The sequence below is a fragment of the Lepidochelys kempii genome, chromosome 8 (genome assembly GCF_965140265.1).
Source record: "Lepidochelys kempii isolate rLepKem1 chromosome 8, rLepKem1.hap2, whole genome shotgun sequence".
Classification (NCBI taxonomy): domain Eukaryota; kingdom Metazoa; phylum Chordata; order Testudines; family Cheloniidae; genus Lepidochelys; species Lepidochelys kempii.
In genome coordinates, this window is record NC_133263.1 from 92,587,369 (window position 1) to 92,610,637 (window position 23,269).

The following is a 23,269-nucleotide window of genomic DNA, read 5'->3' on the forward strand; positions in this document are numbered from 1 at the left end:
CCACCTGATGATCACTTTAGATAAGCTATTACCAGCAGGACAGTGGGGTGGGAATAGGTATTGTTTCATATTCTCTGTGTATATATAAAGCCTGCTGCAGTTTCCACGATATGCATCTGAGGAAGTGAGCTGTAGCTCACGAAAGCTTATGCTCTAATAAATTGGTTAGTCTCTAAGGTGCCACAAGTCCTCCTTTTCTTTTTGCGAATACAGACTAACACGGCTGTTACTCTGAAACCTGTAGTTCTGACATAATTTCCTTCAAATGGGTCTGCCAACCATCGTTCTGTTAGGACTGGCTAGGAAATGGAATGTTTCTCTGACAGGAAACATTGACATTCCAAAGTTAGGTTTCATCCTGAATCGGCCCAGAAAGTGGAAATATTGGAAAACTTCACTGGATGAAACGTGGCAGAATATTTCAGATCAGAAATCTCAAAATGAAGCCTTTAAACACGGCAACATATTTTGTTTTAATTCTCATGATTGGAAAATTACAAACAATGTTGTCCACATTGCTGTGTCCTCACCCAAAATGTTGATGAAGCCATGTTTCCAGAAGGAATATTTTTGCGTGAAATTTTTTGACCAGCTGCACTTACTCCAAAACATCAACACAATTCTGACTGCTTCCTTGCTGAAGTTCACTCGGCTTGAGCTGTAACCTACCTACTTTACATCAGTTGGAACGTAACTGCCTGCAAAGCGTTTTGTGGTTGCTTTGCATGAAAGATACCATACAATTGACCAGTTGTGTTTCTGCTGTGATTGGCTGCAGCGAGACTGGATTCCTGTGTGACCCACTTGAGTAGGGGGAGGGATTTCTCACCATAAGCTGAAGGTGCTTTGTAGAGACTGCTCCAACCCCGTTGCTGGAGAATCCTTCAAAGTCCCACACAGGGATCCCCTCCAGAGATACTCACTGAATTCACGGAGTTGGTGCATGACCACCTCACTTGCACAGCAGAACAGAACTGGTTCTCAACAGTGGGGGAAGCTTTTGCCTTTGAGAGAAGTTAACTTACTAGAGTGGTTGAAAAACTAAAAGTAGCACTTTCGTTCCCCGCGCAATGGTGGGCAAATTGAGTATCGAGATCATCAGTAACAGCCAGGCCAGTTGGGCATTTGCTCATATTTTAAAAATGTACTTGAAAGTGTGTATTGCTCTAAGTGTTGGTGACATAGTCCTTCATGTTTATTCAAGCCCTGATCCAGTGCTTGAGTGAGGTTATTTCCATTGACTTCAATGAGCATTGCATCAGGCTCATCGTTTCCAAAACCCATTGTTGTGATTATTTTTATGGAGCACGTAGATGCAAGAAATTCTTACGAATGTTTCCATTTTAGGGAAATTCAAAGAGGAAATCAGCGATGATGTGGCTGCCCGTCTGGTATGTTCAATAGAACGGATATAGCCAAATAGCTGATAAATATCTTTGGTTGAAAGAAAAGGAGTACTTGTGGCACCTTAGAGACTAACCAATTTATTTGAGCATGAGCAGTGAGCTGTAGCTCACGAAAGCTCATGCTCAAATAAATTGGTTAGTCTCTAAGGTGCCACAAGTACTCCTTTTCTTTTTGCGAATACAGACTAACACGGCTGTTACTCTGAAACCTATCTTTGGTTGGTATGTTACAGATGATCTTTTATATAAGGGTCTCTGCAATGGAGAAGGCAAGTCTGTAACTTGTTTTTTTTTAATTAATAAACCAAATATTAATATCCAGTCAACAGCATGGGCCAGATCCTGTGCCTTCGGAAGTCAATGGTTTTTCCTGTGCCTAAATACCCTAAAACTCAGCCCAGCAAAGCACCGAAGTCCATGTGTAACTTTAACATATGAGTACTCCCGTTGGCTTCAGTGGAATGACTTTCATGCTTAAAGGTGCACAAGTTAGTGAATTGGGGCCTTATGACTTAACGAGAAAGGACATCCCCAGTCTTTCCTTTGTGTTCCCATTTAACATTGATATGAAGCTTACTTTTCTGGGGCCTGGTGCACAGCCATTTAGAATCTTTGACTTTCCCATTGGAATTCTGTCATGCTGCAGCTAGGTGCAACTGACCACATGGAAAATAACAATATACTGGCTCTTATTAAAGTAAGGAGTGGTCATGATGTTAGTGTCAATGTCTTAAGGTCATTGTATGTGAGAGATAATGATCTTCACCCACAGATGACAGGATTTGAAATGTAAATCTAATGGACTGAGAAGAGCCTTTGTTTCTGGTAGCCATTTCGAAGAAACTGTTATTTTCCCAGTACTTTGCCTTAAGATTCCAACAGAAATGAAAACATTGTTTTTCAGTTAAGGAATTTAGCAAAATTGAGATGTACTGGTGAAAATGTGCTACATAAGAGCTAGCTATTTTTGTTATTATTTATTATTATTAAAAGTGACCCAGCCTCTCTCTATATTTGCTTCCTGCTGTAAAACACTTCAGAAAATAATATCAATATTGGCAGCCCACGTGAAAGGAAATAATGTCTTGGCTGAGAGCTGTCTTCTGACTACTATTGCAAGTGAGGTTGTGGAAAAGTGCAGTGATGCTACATGGTTTAACGGCTGATAGCCAAAGCTAGACAAATTCAGAGTGGAAAGAAAGCATATATTGTTAACAGTGCGGGTAATTAACCACTGGAACAACTTACCAAGGGTGATGGTGGATTCTCCATCACTGACAATTGTTAAATCAAGATTGGATATTTTATTAAAAGATCTGCTCTAGGAGTTATTTTGGGGAAGTTCCCTGGCCTGTGTTATACAGCACGTCAGACTAGATTATCACAATGGTCCCTGCTGGCCTTGGAATTGATGAATCTATGAAAAAATACCTGCTCCTTGGTAAGAAATGGAGTAATCACAGCTTAGCTTCCTTAACCCATCCCTTCATGACTATCAATTGACAGAGAGGAGAATGCCTGTGGGAAGGGAGAGCTCCAAGGTCACTGGGTTTCATCCCAGGACAGGGGATTTTTTTTGTTGCTTTGTTTTTAATTTTCTTGTGATTTAATATTTGGTCATCAAGGTGATTTCAATGGGATTTTGGCATCTAAACATCTTTAAGGATCTGGGCTCCATAATCCATATTTAAGAACTTCACTGTGAGTTTAGGAGCCTATCTTTACACTCCCAGGTTTGAAAGTTTTGGCCCATTATTCCTTGAGGGTAAACACTTGCTGGGCTGTGTTTCTGCTGAAGCCTCTACCAGCTGGCGAGGATGTCTTAAGGGTATGCAGACTTGGAAATTGCCCTGACTCGGCCTTTGGTGGTCAGCAGTCAGTGCAGCGCACCAGTGCATACCCTGGAAGCATAGACAAAGGCTACTGACTGGGCAGAAGTCAACCTCAGTTAGTGAATCCAACCCCCCCACGTCTACATGTGCGGGGTCAGCACAAGTGCAGCTTCAGCAATGGCTGAGTTGGGGCTATTTCCGGAGGTAGACAACACTCTAGACCAAGCCCACGACTGTGGTGTTCATAGCTGCCTTAAACACAAAAGTATTCTGTGGTTGCCATTTACCCAGCATGACACTGTCGCTAATAGTTTTAATCTTAAGTTTCCATTTAAATTTCTTAGTAGCGACTTGTGATTGAACAGCAGGGACTTAATTTTCTTTGTACTCGCCATTGACTGAAAAGAATTCTCGTGTGGAGGAAACCGCTGCTTTAGACCCCATACAGTGCTACCAGTTACTCCGTAGGCCTCATTCTTTCACTTGGCACCATACCATGGATTACTGTGAGTGGGGACCTTTCTGGCATAACAAATTGCTTTTATGGCACCCCTAGTGGAAACAGGATGCTAATTAGCCATTCATCATGAGACTCTGCCATTCAGAGGAATACTTGCTGAAGGAAAAGAGAGGAACTTCACAGATAACTTTAAAAATAGCCATTGTCTGAACTGTTAAAATGGGGAGAGGGTGGTCAAAGAAAAAAACTGAATTTGACTAATTTGTTCAGTAGCCAGGGAAGAGGCAGGAACTGAGGGAAGGGAACAGAGTTGGCAAACGTATGCTGGCTGTCTTCAGGTCACAGCTCTAAACTATGGTGAGTAGGCTTGAAAATAACCTGTTGTGCCAACTATGCTCTGTAGCTAATCACTGAAATGCAATGCACTGGCAACTGTCCTAGTGAAGTGGGGAAGCTGGTTATCAGAAAACCCATTAAGTGAGTTCTGGGCAATGATGGGAACTTGTTACATTTTTTCTTCCAAGTAAGGATGGTCAGACTGAGAAGGAGGAGTGTACCCTTGTGGTGGCGTCACACCAGCCTAGGGAGATCTGTTGTATCTCAGTTCTCCTCTCCCTGGGATCAACTCTATCTTCCCTCTGTAGAAAACTATTCGTGGTTAGTCTTTGATTCACACTGTTCAGGCCTTTCCTTTGCAGGAAAACACCAAAGAGCATGAAATTCTTGCTTACAAGACTTGGTCTCGAAACTATCCTGCCACTGAAGGAAAAGAAAGACCAGTGATCCAGTCTTTCTTCAGTCCGACTGACTCCAGTGACTCTGAAGAGCAGGAGGCCTGGATAGACCGGTTCAGAAAACTAGAAAGAGCTCTTTATTTGTGTGATATAAAAAACACAGGTAATGTTTTAAAAGACAGCCTGTTGACTTTACTCAATGGACCACCCACAGGAGTAAGGGATCAGAGCTATTATTTGAAAGTAATTCGCTTTCTAAAACACGCAAGGTCAGAGGGATGTCAGTCTGGGTTCTATTCCCAGCTCCACTATGAACTACTTGCATGATACTGGGCAAGTCACTGAAAGTCTCTGGGACTTATTTTCCTTATATGTACAATAGAGGTAATAATACTGCCCAATGTCAGCTGGGTGCTGGGTGCACTTGAATATCCTGCCAGTGACTGCCGTAGGAATGCCTGTGAATAAACACATCTCAAAAGAAAAATATTAATGACGATTGAAGCCAGAAGGAAGGGTCTGAAAGTCAGGAGGGTCATAATCTGCTCTTGGGTGCACATATGTGGCTCCTTTGGCTTTACAAGTTACCTGCTGTCATCTCCATTGTAGTTTCTCCCTGCCACCAACCAGATGTCCTCCTGATAGATCCACTTAGCTCCTTGGCTAGTTCCCAGCTTGAGGGAGGGCTGAAGAACTGACAACAGGGTGAAGTGGGCAGGCTGAGGACAAGGGTTGTTGCCAGTAGGCAAGAGGGGTTTTGCACCATCCACACTGCCTAGTGCCCAAATGGCCTGCCTCCTCCTAACATAGCCTCCCCTCCTGGCTGAGCCTTAATGTTTAAGAACTGGCCAATCTCCAAGCTGTTAAATACCTGATGCTTAGCCAGTGTCCTCAGGATTAATGTATAGACATTTGCCAGGCAACAACTGTATCATAACAGAGACTGTACATAACAACATACCTCTCTTTCACTTTTGGTCACACAAACACCCCCCCGCCACCCCCCAGTAAAGAAAGAATTTCACTGGCACAGTTAGGCAGGGCAGGAAAAGGCAAAGACTCAACCGTTCCCTTTTGGTGACCAGTCCACAGTGGTTTGTTTGTTGGTTATTCCCTGGCTCTGAATGTTCAATAATTTCCTATCCAGGGAGTTTATTGTGATTTTCCATAGATCTCTCTGTTTCACCTTGTTTTTTGCTAAACATACGCTCTTGGTCTGCTATGAGACCTTTCTGTAACTTCCCCACCTTCATATGAATCACACTCCACAGTGCTCAAAGATGAGCTTGAATCAAATGTGCTAACATTTAGGCTTCTTCCCTGTACTGTCTGCTTGGGTCCGATCACTTCTATCTGATGGAACAGGATATTCACCTGGCTCCCATCACACAATATCTGAGCTCTGCAGGTTTTACCAAAGTCCTCTTTGGTTTGGTGGTCTTTGGCTTTTTGGCAAAATGAAGTACATGCTTTGAGTACATGCTAAGTAACAATTTACTATGATGGCTTCTTTCATGCCTCTTTGACCCTCCTATAAATGGGGAATCTATAACCTTTATGGTATCTGGGAACCATATTCTAATAAGGAACAAGAGTCATCAAAGTGTTTGATTTTTGCTGAAGGAAATGAGTTGATAATCTGTAGAAAAATGAACCAGTTTTTTTTAAAGTCTTTTTTTTTAAATGTAGGCATGCTGGAAAAGGAAAAAGCAAAGCGTCTAATCCACAACTACAACCTCATCTATGATCTATCTCGGAGTCCTCTGAAAATTGATCAAGCTTTCCGAAACTTCCGCTCCGGAGAAAACATGCCATTGCAGCCGGTGCTGCAGTATTTAAAAGAGTTGTAACAAATACTTACTGTACCATTCTCATGAGTTCCGTTTTTCACCCAATGACAAATTTCTCACAGACTGAACATTGGTGATGTGCTAATTACTACATCATGTTAATAACTCTCCATACTCTAAAAAAGAGGAAGCAAAAACAGAAACAGCTGCATCTTATACCTGAGTGAAATGTTAATAAAGTTGCTGGGTTTGAAATAAAACTAAATGGCCATGTAGAGTCAGAGCTCTGTCTCTGATACTTAGAGATGAGCTCAAGCTTCAGAATTCAGAGACTGATGTAGTTCTGGACTTCTAACCCCAAAGCCTGAGAATATCTGGATTGGAATTCTGGATCCACTCATTATAAAGATAGCAATATTTGGATGAAGGGCTACATCTGGATTTTGAACACTGTTGATTATGGTGATAAAATTGATAGATGATTTCAGTGAGATTTTAAATCAAGAAAATGGGAAAGTTGTCACTCTTAAGAACATCCACCTGTTTGAAAGATTCTACTGGTTCTAAAGGAATTCTCTATCTTCATAACTGAGAACGCTCTCTAGAACTGATAGACTCTTTCAAACCAGTGAGACTTTTTAAGCACATCCACAGTGGGTCATTCAAGCAGGGCTATAAACTAAAGTCTTCATATATTAGCATTGCAGAAAATAGCCCAAAACTGACCCTGAAGACTCACCTAAGTGCTTTAATGATTTTATTGTCCTTAGCTTCCTCTTCTGCAACCCCAACCCCTCTCCCTAATGATGTCTCCTGTTCTTGTCTTTACTCTAGGGACAAATTCCGAAAACCTTACTTAGCATGGGCCTCAATTCAGGAAAACCTTTAAGTACATGGTGTAAACTTTAAGCACATGCTTAAGTCCCATTCACTTCAATGGGACTTAAACACATGCTGAAAGATAAGCATGTGTTTAAGCGCCCATACCAAAGAGGGATGTTTTACAGGGTCAGGTCAGCACATATTCCACGAACAGTCACCGAAGTGAGTGGGATACTGTGCTTTTGGGAGTATGCATTAGACTTGGTAGTGAGCGGCTGCAGTATCATGCCCATAGATTGTAAACTCTTTGGGGTGGGGAATCTGCAGAGCATCAGTGGTGCTAAATAGATAGTCATAATAACAGGTTGCATAGCTGCTGTTCTGCTTAATTCATAACATGGTGGTGAAGTGTGTTTCCTAGGGCAGGAGGTAACAGTAACATTCTTTATCTGCATAAAGTTTAATGTGTGTCATTATTAGGGTGTGACATTTACATTTAAGATTAAAGGGTGGGATTTTCAAATAAGTTTAGGGGAGTTAGGTGCCCAACTCTCATTCAATTCCAGTGGGATTTGGAACATCTTAGCCTAAAAGCTTGTGGGTCAGAACTGAAAGAAATGAAGTTACTAATATTGAAATTACTTGGGATGCACAATATATCGTAGAGTCTGGTATTCAGTGTTCTAAAGCCGTGTTAGACCCTGAATTTACAACCGTAACTCTATCTTCCCTGCTTTAAAACGCAGACGTTCTTGTCCCATGGGGAGTACCTCTAGTTCGTATGAAAATGTACATGTTCTGTTGTGAAGCTATGTGATGTTCTCATCTGAGAAATAGGTTTTCTTAAAACCTTATGCTTGAGCAATTGTCTACCTGTGTTTCCGTGCTGTGTACTTAGAAAAACGGGTTTCGTCTTTTTGCTTTATAGAGTGTCAATCCAGGAGAGGTCTGAGTGCCGGACACTCAGTGTAGCCTTGGGAAAGCTTGGAATTGGGCTAGTCTGTGAACCTGTTGCTCAATCTTAGCATCTGCAATGACTCATGTGGATAGTGCTCTCCCATAAGGAAGGGGTTCATAATTTGGCCCATAGAAATTAGAGGTGGAAGAGACCTAGGCCCAGATTCTTTTAAAGGCATTTAAGCATTGTTCTGCTCTGCGTTGCAAGGTCTATGTGACTTAAATAGCAAATTCCCGTTTTCAGAAGTGACTTAGGCACTTAGCCATTTAAGTCACCTGGGCCTTGTATTGCTGAGTGGAGCAATGCCTAAATACCTTTACAAATCTGGGCCCTAGAGCCTAATTCTCGTCTTTATTAGACTGGTGTAAATCAGGAGTAGCTCCACAGACAGTAACAAAATTACACTGTGTAATTGAGATCGGCACCACCCTGGTAAAGTCCATTATCATGTCAGCCTCAGTTTGTCCCATACACTTTGTTCTCCATTCTTTGTCTCATTCTTGTTTAATGGGTCAGATGATGGGTCTCAAGTGCTGGGAAATCATTGCTCTGGCTCAGGGTATCGCAAACTTTATTGCACTGCGACCCCTGAGCCCTGCTTCCCCAGGTAGGGGGGAGAGGGGCCACAGGTCAAGCCCTGCCACCCCAGGTGGTGGCAGAGGGGGCTGCAGCGGGTTGGGGTGGATCAGGTCCCATCAAGTCTAATACTGGCCCTGGCGACCCCATTAAAATGGGGTCGCGACCAACTTTGGGGTCCTGACCCACACTTTCAGAACCGCTGCTCTGGCACATAGATCTCCTCATTCAATAATTTTCCTTGATATCCAACCTACATTTCCCTTGCTTAGTGTACACTGTAGGGCTCCTGGGCCATCCTAAAGGATTCCTCTCCCTACATGGTGTTTGTATCTTTCATATACTTCTAAGATTTCCTCGTTAGTCACTCCCTGCAGGACCATTAATCACTGTGAATTCCCAGTCTGGAGGTCGCAGTTACATAGTTCCTTCTAACAGGCAGCTGACATGTAGCAATTAAGACAGTTGAACATAGAAATAACAAGTCTGAGGCTCCCACACATCTCCGTCCCCCACTTTTCATACTTCAGGGGCCAGCATCTCTGCAGCTTGTACAACTCAGCAGGCTTTATGCTCTATCCACCAGTTGCATTACAGTGGCTCTTACCCCAGCTGCAACTGGTGGAGGGGCGGGAGGGGGGGCTACCCAGCTCCCTTCACTCCCTTCCACTTCATCTCTTCTCTGTAGGACGACCTGCATTCTTCCCCATTTCATCTCTCCACTTCCTGGCTACAGCAGTGCCCCCTCCTCATTTGTGCACCTCCTTTTCCTCCTGCCCCCCGACAGATCCTTTCCTCCATTTCCCCTTCTCCCTCCCTACCTGGTGTGCAGGATCAGGCCCTGTTAAAGTATATGATCCATGCTGCAGGCAGCCAGTTCCTGCTTCAGTTGGCACATTTACTCCTGTTCCTTGAAGAGTTGCATAGGCATTTGGCCTCACAACTCTTGACTTTTGTGTGCATCGTATGGCCATGAAAACAAGAATTACTTTGCTTAATTTCTCTCCTTTTTGCCCATCATCACTGAGCCCGATCCAACTCCCACCGATGTCATCGGCTGCAGCACCTGTAACTTTAAATGAGGCCTCTCTTTAGACTGGTGTCTTGCTTCATTGATGGTATTTAGATCACACTGTAGGAAATAATAAATGTTTTTAAATTGGGTTTACAAATTACAGTCACAAACATTATTCAGGAAGGATTTGACTGCAGACACCAGACACATCTTGACAGACCAAAGGGCCATTTTATGTCCATTTTTAATGCTAATATTTCTATTCCTTTCATTTTGCTGCACACTCTCTTTCCCTGCCATCTCCAGTATTTTTAGGGCAGTCCTTACCCTCTGAAGCACTTCACACGAGTTACTTTTACCCACCACTGAAATGTAGCCATTGCTGGGGTGAAAGATAGTAGCTGATTAGCAGCCCTACAGATCATCTTATAAACATATATCCCTGTGCTTCAGGGTATAAGCCAAGCTTTGAGAGTTAGGAAGAGACTTCTCTTGTGGGCAGGTCATTCGACCACTTCCTTCTCCAATTTTTTGTGCCTTCTTTTGAAGCAGCTGATCTTGGCCACTGTCAGAGACAGGAGATGGACCACTGGTCTGATTCATTCTGGACATTTCTTTTTTGCTATATGGGGAATGAAGAATCCTGTATCCAGCTGAAACTGCAAGGGGAAGTTCAATGGGGAGGAATCTGTACGTTGCGCAGGGCTATTCAGAAAGTGATGGCAAGATTTCACTGGCACCCTGAGCCCATATTTCAAATGTGGGTACATAAGGGGAGGTTTCCGTTTTTTTCATTTATGAGCCTAATTTGGATTTCGTAAAACTAGAGAGGGGTTTGAACAAAAACCTCTGAGCTAAAAACCTTGCACTATTGAGGCAGTCAGCGTCCGGTCTGGCCCTGACCTCTGCTGCTGACGTATAAATACCGAAGTGTAAAAATGTGGCCCTACTGCAAACTCTTTCTCTTTCTCTGTCATTAGCAGATGAGTCTTTGGCATCCCTCCCCTTTGATGTGGAACATATGTTCTAAAGATGCTTTAAAGTCACAGAGGCCCATGCAGGCCAATCTGCTAAGACCCAGATATGGGACACAGTCCTTAAAAGCCCTGGGTTGCCTGTAAAGAAGTGACCCAAAATAAGTGACACGCCAAACAACAACAACAACAAAATGCTTTGTTGGGGGAGTTGGCTGGGGGGCGGGGGGGAGCTTGAGCATTATATGGGCTTCACCTTTTAACATTGGTAACTCTTTCACATGGATCCAGCACATTTAACGGTTTTTAAACCACTGCTCAAACACTCTTAAATCCACATGACACCTAACTAGCTTTTGCACACTTAACTCATATGCCCTTGTGTCAACTCATTGCTTTTCTTTATCCACCCAAGAGGGGGGATCTGTAGGCTATGACCGGATGATTGGGATCTTCAGAGGCTCCGTATGGGCTGTCAGTTGCCCCAGTATAACTCTGGAGTAATTACGTTGAAGTTAATGGAATTACAGTGGGGGTAACCAAGAGTACAATTTGGCTTTATATCTCACCAGGTCAGATTGTGACTGGGCCTTAATCCTTCTTAGCAGAATTATATCACCAGAAGTTAAAACTATTTCATCTGCCCCTCTCCTCTTAGTAACAGAAGGTAACACAAGCTCATCTGACAACCTTACCCAGTTGTTTTGATATATTTCAAAAAAAGAAAGACATACGTAGACTGGCAGATCTGAACCTTTGGGAGAATCAATGTATCTCGTATTATCGGTGGAATTGGTAACATCACCTATATATATATATATATATATATATATATAAAGCCGCCCAACTCTTCCCATTAGAAGACCCTGTTTTCAGTTGCTTGTAACTTTAACCATTTGTGTTGAAATTTTCCAACCAGGCAGACTGGGGGGGGGGGGGGGGGGTTTAAGCTACAATGTGTCAGCCATTTCCAAGAATGAGATTTGGAGAAATATACTACTTGCCCATGTTAAAATTATTCTTACAACTGTTTTGTTGAGAAGCTTTAGCAGCTGCTTAACTTAGAGCCAAGATACGAAATGTAGCAAAGGGATTGCCTTGGATGTGCCTTTTGCTGTCCCTGAGGAAACTCACCCAGGAGCAGGGTGGTGTAGGAGGCTGGAATGGAGTGAGAGGATCAGGAGCCAGGGAAGGGGGTGGATAGGAGTGGGGGCCAGGAAAGGGAGGCAAAAGGCAGTGTGGCTGTGGGATGGATGAGAACAGAGGCAGGCTGGGGTTACAGGGGTAGGAGAACCTATAACCACAAAAGGACATGCCCTTGTAGAACCTGAAACGGAACTGAGGAGTCCTCAGCCTCTACATTCCTCTGCTGTCAGCAAATAGCTGTGAAACCCACTGACAAAATTGTGTCTCATCCCCCGTTGCCCCCCAAAGACTGGTTCACATAGAGGATAACAGCCTACTATTGCTACTACCTGACTAGTTCAAGTAGTAGAGGTCTGTGTTGTGGAGCTGAGGGTCTGAAACCTGCTGATGACCTATATTTTGTCAGTAGGAAGTCAATATTGACTTCAATGGCAGCAGAATCAGGCCCTATTTTGGAGTTTTTTGAGGTTCATTTTTTCTTGTTTTTATATAATGAAGATATAAAAAGGCTGAAAGCTATTTCTCCAGGAAGTGAATAAGAAATGGACCACAAGCACTGCAAAGAAGCCATGTGAATAATTATGTAAATATGCAGAAATAATGCAAATAGGCTGTTTGAAAAACACACATTATTAACCTACCTAAAAGAACTGCCATTATATCCATCTAAGAGGCATGAAATTACGTCCCCCTTATGAATTGTACGATGCCTCAGCTCCCTAATTTTGAAACATTGATTCAAAGCAGCTCCAGTTTACACCTAGACCTTTTTTTCCTTTTCATTCCCCCCAGAAACAGTGTTTCCATCTGTTTGTCCCATTTTCCCATCTGTTCCTGAAGTCTCAGGGTCTTGTTCAGCTTGTTTATAAGGGGTGACTGAAAAGGAATATTTCCCCCCTCCCAGGACTATTGTATGTGACAAGGCAGTCGTTTTTTTAAAAAAATCCCTTTGTGAAATGGTTTTGTTTCTGTTCTGACCTAGGGTGTTTATCTACCTCTTAAATGCATATGTTGAGCCTGATTCATTGAAGTGAATGGGAGTTTTGTGTGGGCAAGTAATGAAGAGCTGGGCCTAGAATGCTGGTTTAATTTTCCCCTTCCTTTCATGTCTTCTGTCTCAGTTAAATAATTCTTCCCATCTGGCTGTGACATCTGGCCACAGCTTGTAGTAAGGGGCAATGCTGGCTGGGGCCCTTGCGGGCCACTGGTAATGTTCTGCCTCCCTAGAGGAAGCACAGTAGAGGACACCACAAGGTGTCCTCCCTGCATGGTTGGCCATCTGCTGGGAGCCTTGGCTACAACACGCCCAGCTAACGTACCTCTAGCGAGGTATTAAGGTGTGTTCACATGTGTGCTCCTGTGCTGAGGGTGGTCAGAGGTTTCAATTGTGTTACCCTATCTGAACTGAGCTAACCTAATTTAAAAGAGCATCTTTTGACACCCTTTGTTACACAGGCCATAAGAAAGCATGAAGATTAGGCAAGCTAACCAACTATTTATCCAAGGACAGTGGGCCTGGCCACCTCCTGGCTGGGACTGAGTAGCATGCCATAGGAAGTGTCGGGTGGTGTGTCACAATTCCACCACTTCCGGGCCAGCTGTGCAATGAGCTAGCTCCCTTGCCCACATCAGCAGAGCCTGAAGATTGTTCTTGTACTGCTGCTACCTCAGGCTCTCAGTGCCCAACAGAGCTGTTGGGAATCAGCAGGATGTAGGTGCATCCTAGCCATGTTCCTTCTCCCAGCTACACCAATGTTATGACAGCATAGGTTCTCTCTCCACCAGGGTAACCCCCTGTGGCCAGTTCCAGGGCAATTTTATGCCAATGATGTGATCTCAGCATAACCCAGTGGGTTTTTAATTACTTCGATGTAGTTACACAATGACCTTGCCAGTCCATTCAGAGATTCTAGTAGTGCAAGGCAAGCAGGAATGGATCTGTAGCGGGGTGCTCATCTGCTCCGGCCTTAAAGGACATAAAACAGCCCAGGAGAGGGCTGTGGCTGGGAGCAAGCAGTTCCCAGGCTGATTGGGGGAAGTAGGCTCAGCTGTGGCCATGCCCCAATCAGGGCTCAGCTGGCCCTTATAAGAGGGCAGTGGGCCAGGAGTAAACAGTCTCCTCTAGCTGCTGGGGAGCTTGAGAAGGTACCTGGAGTGGAGCAGGACTAGGGGGAGGCAGGCTGGCAGGCTAGAGGAGCTCTGGCCTAGGAACCCCCCCCCCCCTGCTGTAGGCCTAGTGGAAGGCCAAAAATAGGTACTGGGGTTGCAGGGGGCAGCCCAAAGGTAGGCAGAGGCAGCAGGTCCAAACCCCCCTTCCCTGTAATGACTGGCTTATATACTGCAGTCTGCCCTAGTGAATGGGGGCTAGATGGTGACTGGGTAATAGCCAAAGCCTGAGGTGGGGATAGTGGGTGGTAGTTCCCCTGGGAGGGGGAGACCCAGAGACTTTGGGGGCACAGCCAGGGGGCAGTACCCTGGACAAAAAAGGGCACTGGGGTCTGGGAGGGACACAGTGGCAAGTGGGACACTGGCCTGTAGACAGCGCTCTGGAGGCTGGAAGAGCAAATTCTCTGAGACTAGCAGGAGGTGCCACAGAGGGTGAGTTGTGCCCTGTTACAGGATCATTTTAAAACTAAAAATAAATTACCATCAAGGTGAAGACCCCTTCTCTGCAGAAATCTGCACCGAGCCACCTTTCAGGATTTAACTCCTTCAATTACTGAGGAAAACATAGCCTCTATGCACTTTTTAGCTACAGATTAAGGTGTTTCTAGCAATCCTCAGCCCATATCCGATCAATGAGAAAAAACCTCTTTAGACTCACTTATTACAGATAGATCAGAAGTTGGATTTCAGTCATCCCTCTTTAATTGGCCTACAGACACAGGTAAGAGCTCTTCTAAGGACTAAATATCATTTTAATTACAAAAAGAGAACAAAGCAGTGAGTCACTTTGCATCTCTCCAGGCCCAAAGGGCTCTTTGATTTGTGGAAATACTTCTTTCCATAGAAGAATTGAGAATTTGGAAAATATACAAACTGTATTAATCTACTATTTTTAAATATCCCTTTTTATGTGACGGGGAGAGAGAATAAAAGCTGTAAATCATGTCCCTAAGAGATTTAAAAATGTGTTGGGAAAGTCTGCCACCTATCCACATGACATTATTATTATTATTTTTTTTTGGTATTCCTATATGTGATTACCTGCAATCATTGCCATCTAAAGGTTGCCAGCAAGGGCAAGTTTTGAGTGATTCTATTGTTGTGATAGTCTCAAGAATTCTAAATGCACTTTTATTGTTCTTTCCTTTTCTTTGGATTGTGATTGGATCCTTCATTTAGCTAAGTAGAGGAAAGATGTTTTATTTTAAGGATGTCAAGTATCTGTTTTTCCAGATGTAACTAGAGACACAGATATTTGTAGAAAACGTTTTTTGTTCAGCGCAAGGTTAAAAATGTCCGTCCATGAACTGCCAAGGCAGCTGGGCTCTACTTTTCAGCTAGAATGGCCCAGGCTAAGTCTGTGGTGCCAGGAGAGAAGCATTTTCAGTTGCAAGACCATAGCTCAGGGCTACTTTCCCAGATGAAATCAGGCCAAGCTCAACCCTGTATGGATCTTGCCTTTATACATCTTTCTAACAAGGCCTTCCCCCAGTAAAAGCACTTTGCAAGGGCTAGTCCACAATTGGAGGGATTATAAGTGCTAGGAAATAGGGAAGAAGAAAAAGCAACCCCCTGAAGCTCTGATCCTGCAAAGGGAGCTACATGGGCATTAATTTTGGGGGGGCTTTGCACAGATGTGAGTATCCAATTATGTTGCAGGACTGGGGGCTAAATGTGCATGGCAGGAATAAGAGAGGCTATGGGAACATCCCCTATAGTGTGCAGTCAGTGCCACCTTAAGGTGATACCCTAAGGCATTGTGGTATGTCTACACTGGCAAGTTTTTGTGCCACAAGTTATACCATTTCTATTAAACCACTGTTGCATGTCCACACTGTGCTCCTTGTGATGCTGGAGTGCATTCACATTAGCAGCTCTTGCAATGACAAAGACCACAGTGCGTGTGTGTGTGTGTGTGTGTACCAGCAGGAGCATTCCACGTTAATGGTTTGCTTTGTGTCCCAGAGCAGGTCAGCATACAACAGCTGTCGGAAAGGGGAGGGGCGCATGTCTCCAGGGCAGCCGAGTTCAAAACAACGAGCGGAGCGGTCACTTGAGGCATGATGGACCAGCTCCGGAGGCCAATTACAGCGCAGAAAGCAATCAAGTGTCTACACTGGCAATAAAGCGTTGGAGCCTCTGCGCAAATAGCCTTACGACTCTCCTCAAGGTGGGTGTTTTGCAGGGCTGCAACTGAGGAGTTTCTGCGCTCAAAGTGGCCTGGCCGTGTGTGCACGGCTGCAGTTTGAGTGCAGAAAGCTGCTTCGCTGCGTAGGAACTTGCCAGTATAGACAAGCCCTCAGATAGTTTGCCAGGCCAAATTAGAAAATACACACAGATATTTCTTGATCTTTACCTTCCCTCTCTCTTCTTTCTTTTATTTTACAAAGCTGTTTCTAAGGCCTTGATCCTGCAGTGGAATCTACTAAGACATAAGAGGCTGCAAGCTCGAACTCATTCTTTGAACTATTGTTTTTAAGTTAAACTCTGCAGGACATTGAGATTACTGAGCTCCTATGTCTTAGCATATTGTGTGACAGGTCAGGCCAGATGGCTACAGAAGAGTGATTGAAAGCAGATATGTTCATCCCAGACTAAGTAGATCCCTGTTCCCTGGGTAAAGTAATCAGGGCAGTTCAAGAACAAGCAGGAACTTACTGGAACCAGTTAAGGCAGGCAGGCTAATTAGGACACCTGGAGCCAAATAAGAAGCAGCTGCTAGAATCAATTAGGACATGCTGGCTAATCAGGGCACCTGGGTTTAAAAAGGATGCCCCTTCAGTTAGGGAGAAGTGCGTAAGGAGCTGGGAGTGAGAGGACGTGCTGCTGGAGGACTGAAGAGTACAAGTGTTATCAGACACCAGGAGGAAGGTCCTGTGGTGAGGATAAAGAAGGTGTTGGGGGGTGGGGGAGGCCATGGGGAAGTAGCCCAGGGAGTTGTAGCTGTCACACAGTTGTTACAGGAGACACTTTAGACAGCTACAATCCACAGGGCACTGGGCTGGAACCCAGAGGAGAGGGCGGGCCTGGGTCTCCCCCCACCCCCACTGCAATTTCCCAACTCCTGATCAGACACAGGAGGAGTTGACCTGGACTGTGGGTTCCCCCAGAGGGGAAGGTCTCTGGGCTGTTCCCTGACCCACATAGTGGATCAGCAGAGACTGCAGGGGGTGGTTCTTCTCCTTAACCTCACCACTGGCCAGCATGGGGAAATCTGAGTGAATGGAAGATTTAAGCCACAAAAGAGGCCAAACTGAGGGCTGCTGTCGGGGTAAAAGTACGCTGAGTGACTTACCGGTACTCTGGGGCCAGCTCTTGCCCCTGGAAGGGGTGGGGCGGAAGGGATAGAGCTGAGGGGGTCAGAGCCAGCCCCACCCACCCTGTAAGGTAAGTGCCCCTCCCACCAGGGTAGCAGCAGCAGCCCAGGGCTCTGGGGGCTATTTAAAGGGCCTGCAGCTGCCCTGCTTCTACTGCCCCAGTCCTTTAAATAGCTGCCAGAGCCCTGCAGCTGCTACCCCAGGGCTCCAGCAGCGGAGCTCTGGAGGCAATTTAAAGGGCCTGGGGCTCCAGCCACTGCTGGGAGCCCCAGGCCCTTTAAATTGCCCCCTGGGGAAGCCAGGCTGCCCCAGTACAGTGCACCGGCTCTTGCCAGTATGCTGTACCGGCTTACTTTCACCTCTGGCTGCTGTGAACCTCTGAGGTGAGCAAATCTACCTTGGTGGGTCCTACGCTTATTGGCAGAGGAGGAACTTTGTCACAATATATAAGAGCAAGTGTCTATATAGGTTACAGATTGATAGGGTATTTGCTGCTATATTACCCTATATTTGTCCCTAAAATAAACAGTGTCATTTGAATGTATTGGCTCAGAGTGAGTAGTCAAAAATTCTGCAGTGCATTGAACAACCCATACAAAGGGAAATTCTGGCCTCATTGAAGTCAATGACCACATTCCCATTGACTTCAATGAGCCCAGAATGTCACCTGCAGTTCTTATAGTTAATCTTGCTGCAGTCAACTGGTTTTTAATGCACAGTGTATTTATGAAAGCAAATTTATGAAGGTTGACTGCAGTGGAGAGTAGAGCCTTTTAGTCATCCAAAGACTAAGCACCAGAAGGTCAGCTGCCCCATGGCACAGTTTTCCATACTGCGCTGCCAACATGCATCTGCTGTGACCTGGTGGTCAAAAGGTTTGAGTCAAATTTGTATCAATGGAAGCCACTCTTTGCATTTCACCCACTTGGACTGAGTCAATGGATGACTTCTCTGTAATCTACAGCAAAGCAGTAGATGGTGGCCAGTGCTATCGTTTTTTTTTAAATGTGACAACCTGTCCATTGGCAACTGCACTCAAACCACATGTTCAACCATTAACTCCTGCAGTTGGATCACTGGGGTTCCACGAAGGCACAAGGTTCTGCCCACATGGATCTGATTGCAGGATTAGGGCCTTAAATTAGATCATTGCATAGTTTGGTAATGAGTTTCCATCGCTACCAGCCTGCATTAGGTTTGCGCCTGTGAGCTAGAGTTAAAAGGCATCTCATCCCACTGCTAATTCCACGAGCCAGTTAGTCCCCATAAATATATCATTTTTTAAATTAGCCTGATAAATGAGAACATCAGATCCCTCTAGGCAATAATGCAATACACTTTCTCAATTTACATTGTACATGATATTTTGTAAAACCAACAAATGGATGAATAATTCAGCTTCCATAGTCAATAAATGCTTATGTGCAACATTAATGCCTGCAGTGATGAATTTCTTATGTGGCTGGTTTAAGACAAATCTTTTCTAATGAACCATTTGAATGACTGTCTAATCTTTAATACTGATTAGAAGCACCCATGAAGTCCATACTAACTAAACAAAGCCTTGCCCCTGCTCTCCCCTCCCCAGCACATCAACTATTTAAACAAAAGCATTGTAGCAAATTGTTTCCATCAGCCAAGTGCTTTGTAGCTTGTCTGGTTTCAAGGTAAACACACTTGTCCTGGGCAGCAAGTGGCAAAAATGAAGCTGTTTCTTTTCTTTGTTGCCTTTCTTTAGAGGCTTACTGGCAGAGCACCAGGGATGTGCAGCTGTGCCATAGGAGAGGTCAGGTTGCTTGTTCCCCATATCCATGCAGACCATGTGCCTGGACTCGCCAGTGAAGAGCAGACAAGCTGCACTGATACTAAAATCTGAAGAAAATAAAAAGTGAAACCTACTAGAAAGACTTACAATCAGGTCATGACATTGGACACGCTGTTTGCCATCTCTATTTTTCATCCTGGTAAATTGTTCTAATAGGTAAATTCATTATGGGTCCACTTTTCAAAGGTGAGGTCCTAACTCCCACATTTGGACACTTCAAGTAAATCAGCAAGCTGTTGGATAAAAACACAACTTTATGTGCCAAAGAGCTGATCTGGGTGTAAAATATAAGCCCTAAAGAAGGCATCCAGATAACACTGTTTGCCAGTTAGGCTCTGTGACATTATTATTTGTATTGTGATAGCCCATAGAAACCCCACTTGGGTGCCTCAAGATCCCATTGTGCTAGGCAATATACAAGCAGAGACCAAAAAGATGGTCCCTGTCCCAAAGAGCCTACAATCTAAGTGTAAGACAAGGTGGAGACAGATGAGGAAACAATTAGACAATATTGGTTGTTGGCATGCTAGGCTGTGACTGAGTGTTCTGAAGCCGTCCTGATGTTTCAATAATACAGTCAAGCCAGGTTCTGATCTTGGTTACATTTATGTAAATCTAGAGTTAACCCCATTAATGAAAGAACCAGGTGCTACCTCTGTGTAAAGGAGATCAGCACCTCACCCAGGGGGTTCTCTCTCAGCTATGTATCCGTAGCCCGATCTAGAATTTTACCATCTATGGTTCATGGGTTTTTGTGAAGGCTTCCAAAGCCCTTGTGATGTTTTTTTTTAAACTATCCTGACCTAAAAATCCTTTTCAATGTTTATGAAACACACAAAGGAAAGAAACAAAACAAGGAAGATTAAAAATACTTGGAACAAGATTTTCGAACTTGAATTCCTAACAGTGGGCTCCTACATCCAAATATAGCCAGTACCACTTCAATAAATGGTCTTGCCCTCAAGAGCACCCTGCCACCAACTGCACGCATTGACTACAGTAAGCACTCTTGGGTTTGCATCACTTTTGAATGTCAGGCCATATTTTTGGGTGCCTAGATATGGATGTAGGAGCCTAACCTTAGGCTGTTCTTAAACTCTTGGCCCTGGAAATTAAAAGTTACGGCCAAGATTTTTCATAGGCGACAAGGGGTTGTGGATGTCTGAATATTTAGTACCCAGCTTGAGCCCCCTTACCCTCTGTAAATCAGGACCACCCTGTAACTCCTCAGCATGCTCTGAGAATCAAGCCACTTTAAGGGATCTCAAGTTGGACTCCCACACTCATGAGTCATTTTAAAAAATCTTGGGTGGCATTTTCCATCCTTTTGGAAAGGTTCCGCCTTCTTTCCTTTGGCAGTTGCATAAAGCCTCTTGCTTAGGATTTTCGGTTACTCTTTTCATCATAAACATCTTTTTTTGGCAGAAGGAGCTGGTCAAATTTGAATTTTGGCTTAGTAATTCACTTAGTCATAACACACAGGAAGAGAAAGGGCAGAGAAGAAATAGAAAAATGTCTGCCTGATGCTTGCTTCATTCCACAGAACATGTAAGATGAAACCTGGTGCAAGGCACCCTCCCTCGCTTCACACAGGTTGCTTTAGCTGATGAATCCCAGCTTGCTTCCTGGTCTAGTATTGCATCTGGCTGATAGGATCTGCTCTCCTCCTACTGGTTCTTTCTTATACCAGGACGTGGTGGTTCATCCTGATTTCAGCCTGCTGTGCTCATTACAGCAAGGGCATAATGGAGATGAGGTAATCTGAATGCCAGCCAAGCTTGTCCAATCATTTTCCAGGAAATAGAAAAGGATAGGAAAGAGTAGAGAAAATAGACCAGTGCTCAGGACCCAATGGATTTGGTGCTAACTATACCCCCTCCAGTGCCCAAGGCAGTGTAACTGCATTTCCATTCTCATGTAGCTCTGCCTAAAGGGGCATCATTTTGATCTCTGGGTATAAAGAGACAACTGCCTGGAAAGGGAAGAATATTCCTATTGTGTATGGATTTTCAGACTGACTGACCTGGTTTTGAGTATAGCTGAGGAAAAGGTAAGGCTACTCCACATCGATCAACTGAATATTCTCATTTGCATTTTGAATATTCAGAATTCATGCTGTAAATATGCCAAACATCTGCTCTGGCTTTTCAAAATTCCTTGGTGACAATCACACTCCTGTACATCATCAGCACCAGGATTTGTAATAATCTGTGTCATTAAAAAAACAAAAAACCCCAAACACCCTCAAACCTGTGAAAATCCAGTTGCAAAACGATTGCATTTGACACTTCCATCCAGGCCTGCACAGATGCCTACCTAGCAACTCCTCTTGTTCTTCCTCTCCTATAATTAAAAGGTAGTTAAGAAAGACGCTGTTACTGATGGATTCCACCTTCTGTTTTTTCCTTTGTATGCATATTATTTATTAGCAGTCTAATAAGATTTTCAAAATGCACTGAGTATGTGCCAGCAGAACATATGTACCTAGACATGTGCTTGTGACAGATAAGTACATAAACAGCATATTGGCACCAGAAAGACATCTGTGCCTAAAAAATCCACTTGTGATATGTACATAAATGACATTTTATCTCCAGTTAAGTCCTTGTGGCATTGAAAGAAATGTGTGATTGTATTCTTCTCTGTGAATCGTGAGAAGGTGCATATGGACAATCTGAGTAACAATAAGAGATTTTTAGGTACAAGGATTGCCATGTCAGCGCTTACTGTTACTGGGTTTTGCCAGTGGAAGGGAGGCTGTGGCGTAAGACGACAGAATAGCTATGTGAGGAGGGGTTGGAGTGGCACACGTGTGGGCCATAACGGCCTGGGGCAGACAATGAAGTGACCGCGCTCACTTCGGGAGCAAGGAGGGAATGGCACCAGGCAATAGTCTGATTCAATGTATTGCCCAAGGATCTTGTGTCAAGGAGTGCTATGAGGCCCACACCAAAGCCAATGAGAGTCTTTAAATTGACTTCAGAGGGCCAAAGTCAAAGCTGCCATTTGCAGCCTCTGCACGCTCAACTTTGAACCAGCCCTTATAATTTTGCAAATAATGGTATTTAGTCCAATTTTTTTCTATCATTAATTGGCTTATAAATTCATATAAAAATCACTTCATCACAATCAGCTGTTTCCAGAGGAAGAGATTGTTTTCTAATAGAGCAGGGGACCAGGAGTCAGACCTGCTGGAGTCTACGCTGGGGTCTAGCATGGGCTACCTGTATGCGCCCAAGCAAAACACCGGACTTGACCTCGCAGTGCCTCAGTTTACCCAGCTGTAACAGTATTTACCTTCCTTACAGAGTTAGATAATGTTGGCAAAACTCTAGATTCCCAGAAAGATTAATTTCATAGGGACTATTAGATTGGAGAGAGAATACACAAACCAGGGGGTATTAAAGTATCATCCACCAAGGCACAAGCACTAAAATTCCAAAATCACCTACATGCTTTAAGAACTTCCTAAGTCACTTAGATGCTTCTGAAAATTTTAGCCAAAGTTAGGATTAAAATGTATCTTTCTTGAGTTTGCTCAGGAAGGCAAAGCTCACCAAGAGCCTTATTGAATGCCCACTGATGTGAATGAAGGCCTCCCATTGACTTTCAGCAGCATTGGGTCATGCTCCATGTATCAAATGGGGCATTAGCGGCAGTTGTCAGTGCTCATTGCACCCAACCTCCGGTGCCTTGAAATCAGCAACTAGCAGTAGTGGCCCTAAAGGGGGAGCTGTGGGTGTGAAACCCCTGTCAGGATTTGGGCCTAAGATAGGGATCAAAACAATCAGAAGTCTGGAATGCCATAAAAGTTGTTTGCTATCTCATTGCTTTTGTCGACTGGCATTGACCAGCTGGGCATCAGGTACAGGGAGAAAAAACAAGGGTGAGATGCTCAACAGGTGTAAATCAGTGTGTGGTTCTGTTAAATTCACTGGATCTATGCCAATTTACATCTGCTAAGCCCTACAGACTTGTGGAAATCTGACTCATATTGTCTGTCACATCACTGATTTGCAAAGGCTTGAAAGGTGGATTGCAATGGTTAATGTTGCTATTCAATTCAATAAAAATGGTTTGGAACAAAGTGTATCCACTTATTTTCAATATCAAGTTATTTCCCTACATATGTTTCTAATCATTAAGAAATTCTGTCACTTAAATAATGTTCTTAAAATACGATAACAGTTGAACTACATTCTGTTACCTTATTGAATTTCATTCCCCGGAAAAGATATCAGGATACTA

The 23,269-nt window shown here is 44.0% G+C and overlaps 1 protein-coding gene across 1 annotated transcript in view; it reads left to right on the forward strand.

Annotated features, from left to right (window-relative positions):
- C8H1orf87 (chromosome 8 C1orf87 homolog) overlaps nt 1-6,282 on the forward strand; it is a 33,607-nt gene extending 27,325 nt beyond the window's left edge. The window contains exons 10-12 of the mRNA XM_073358251.1: nt 1,348-1,391; nt 4,382-4,595; nt 6,122-6,282. Coding sequence (XP_073214352.1) covers nt 1,348-1,391; nt 4,382-4,595; nt 6,122-6,282 — 419 coding nt within the window. The remainder of the gene's footprint in view (nt 1-1,347; nt 1,392-4,381; nt 4,596-6,121) is intronic.
- The last annotated feature ends 16,987 nt before the right edge of the window (nt 6,283-23,269 follow it).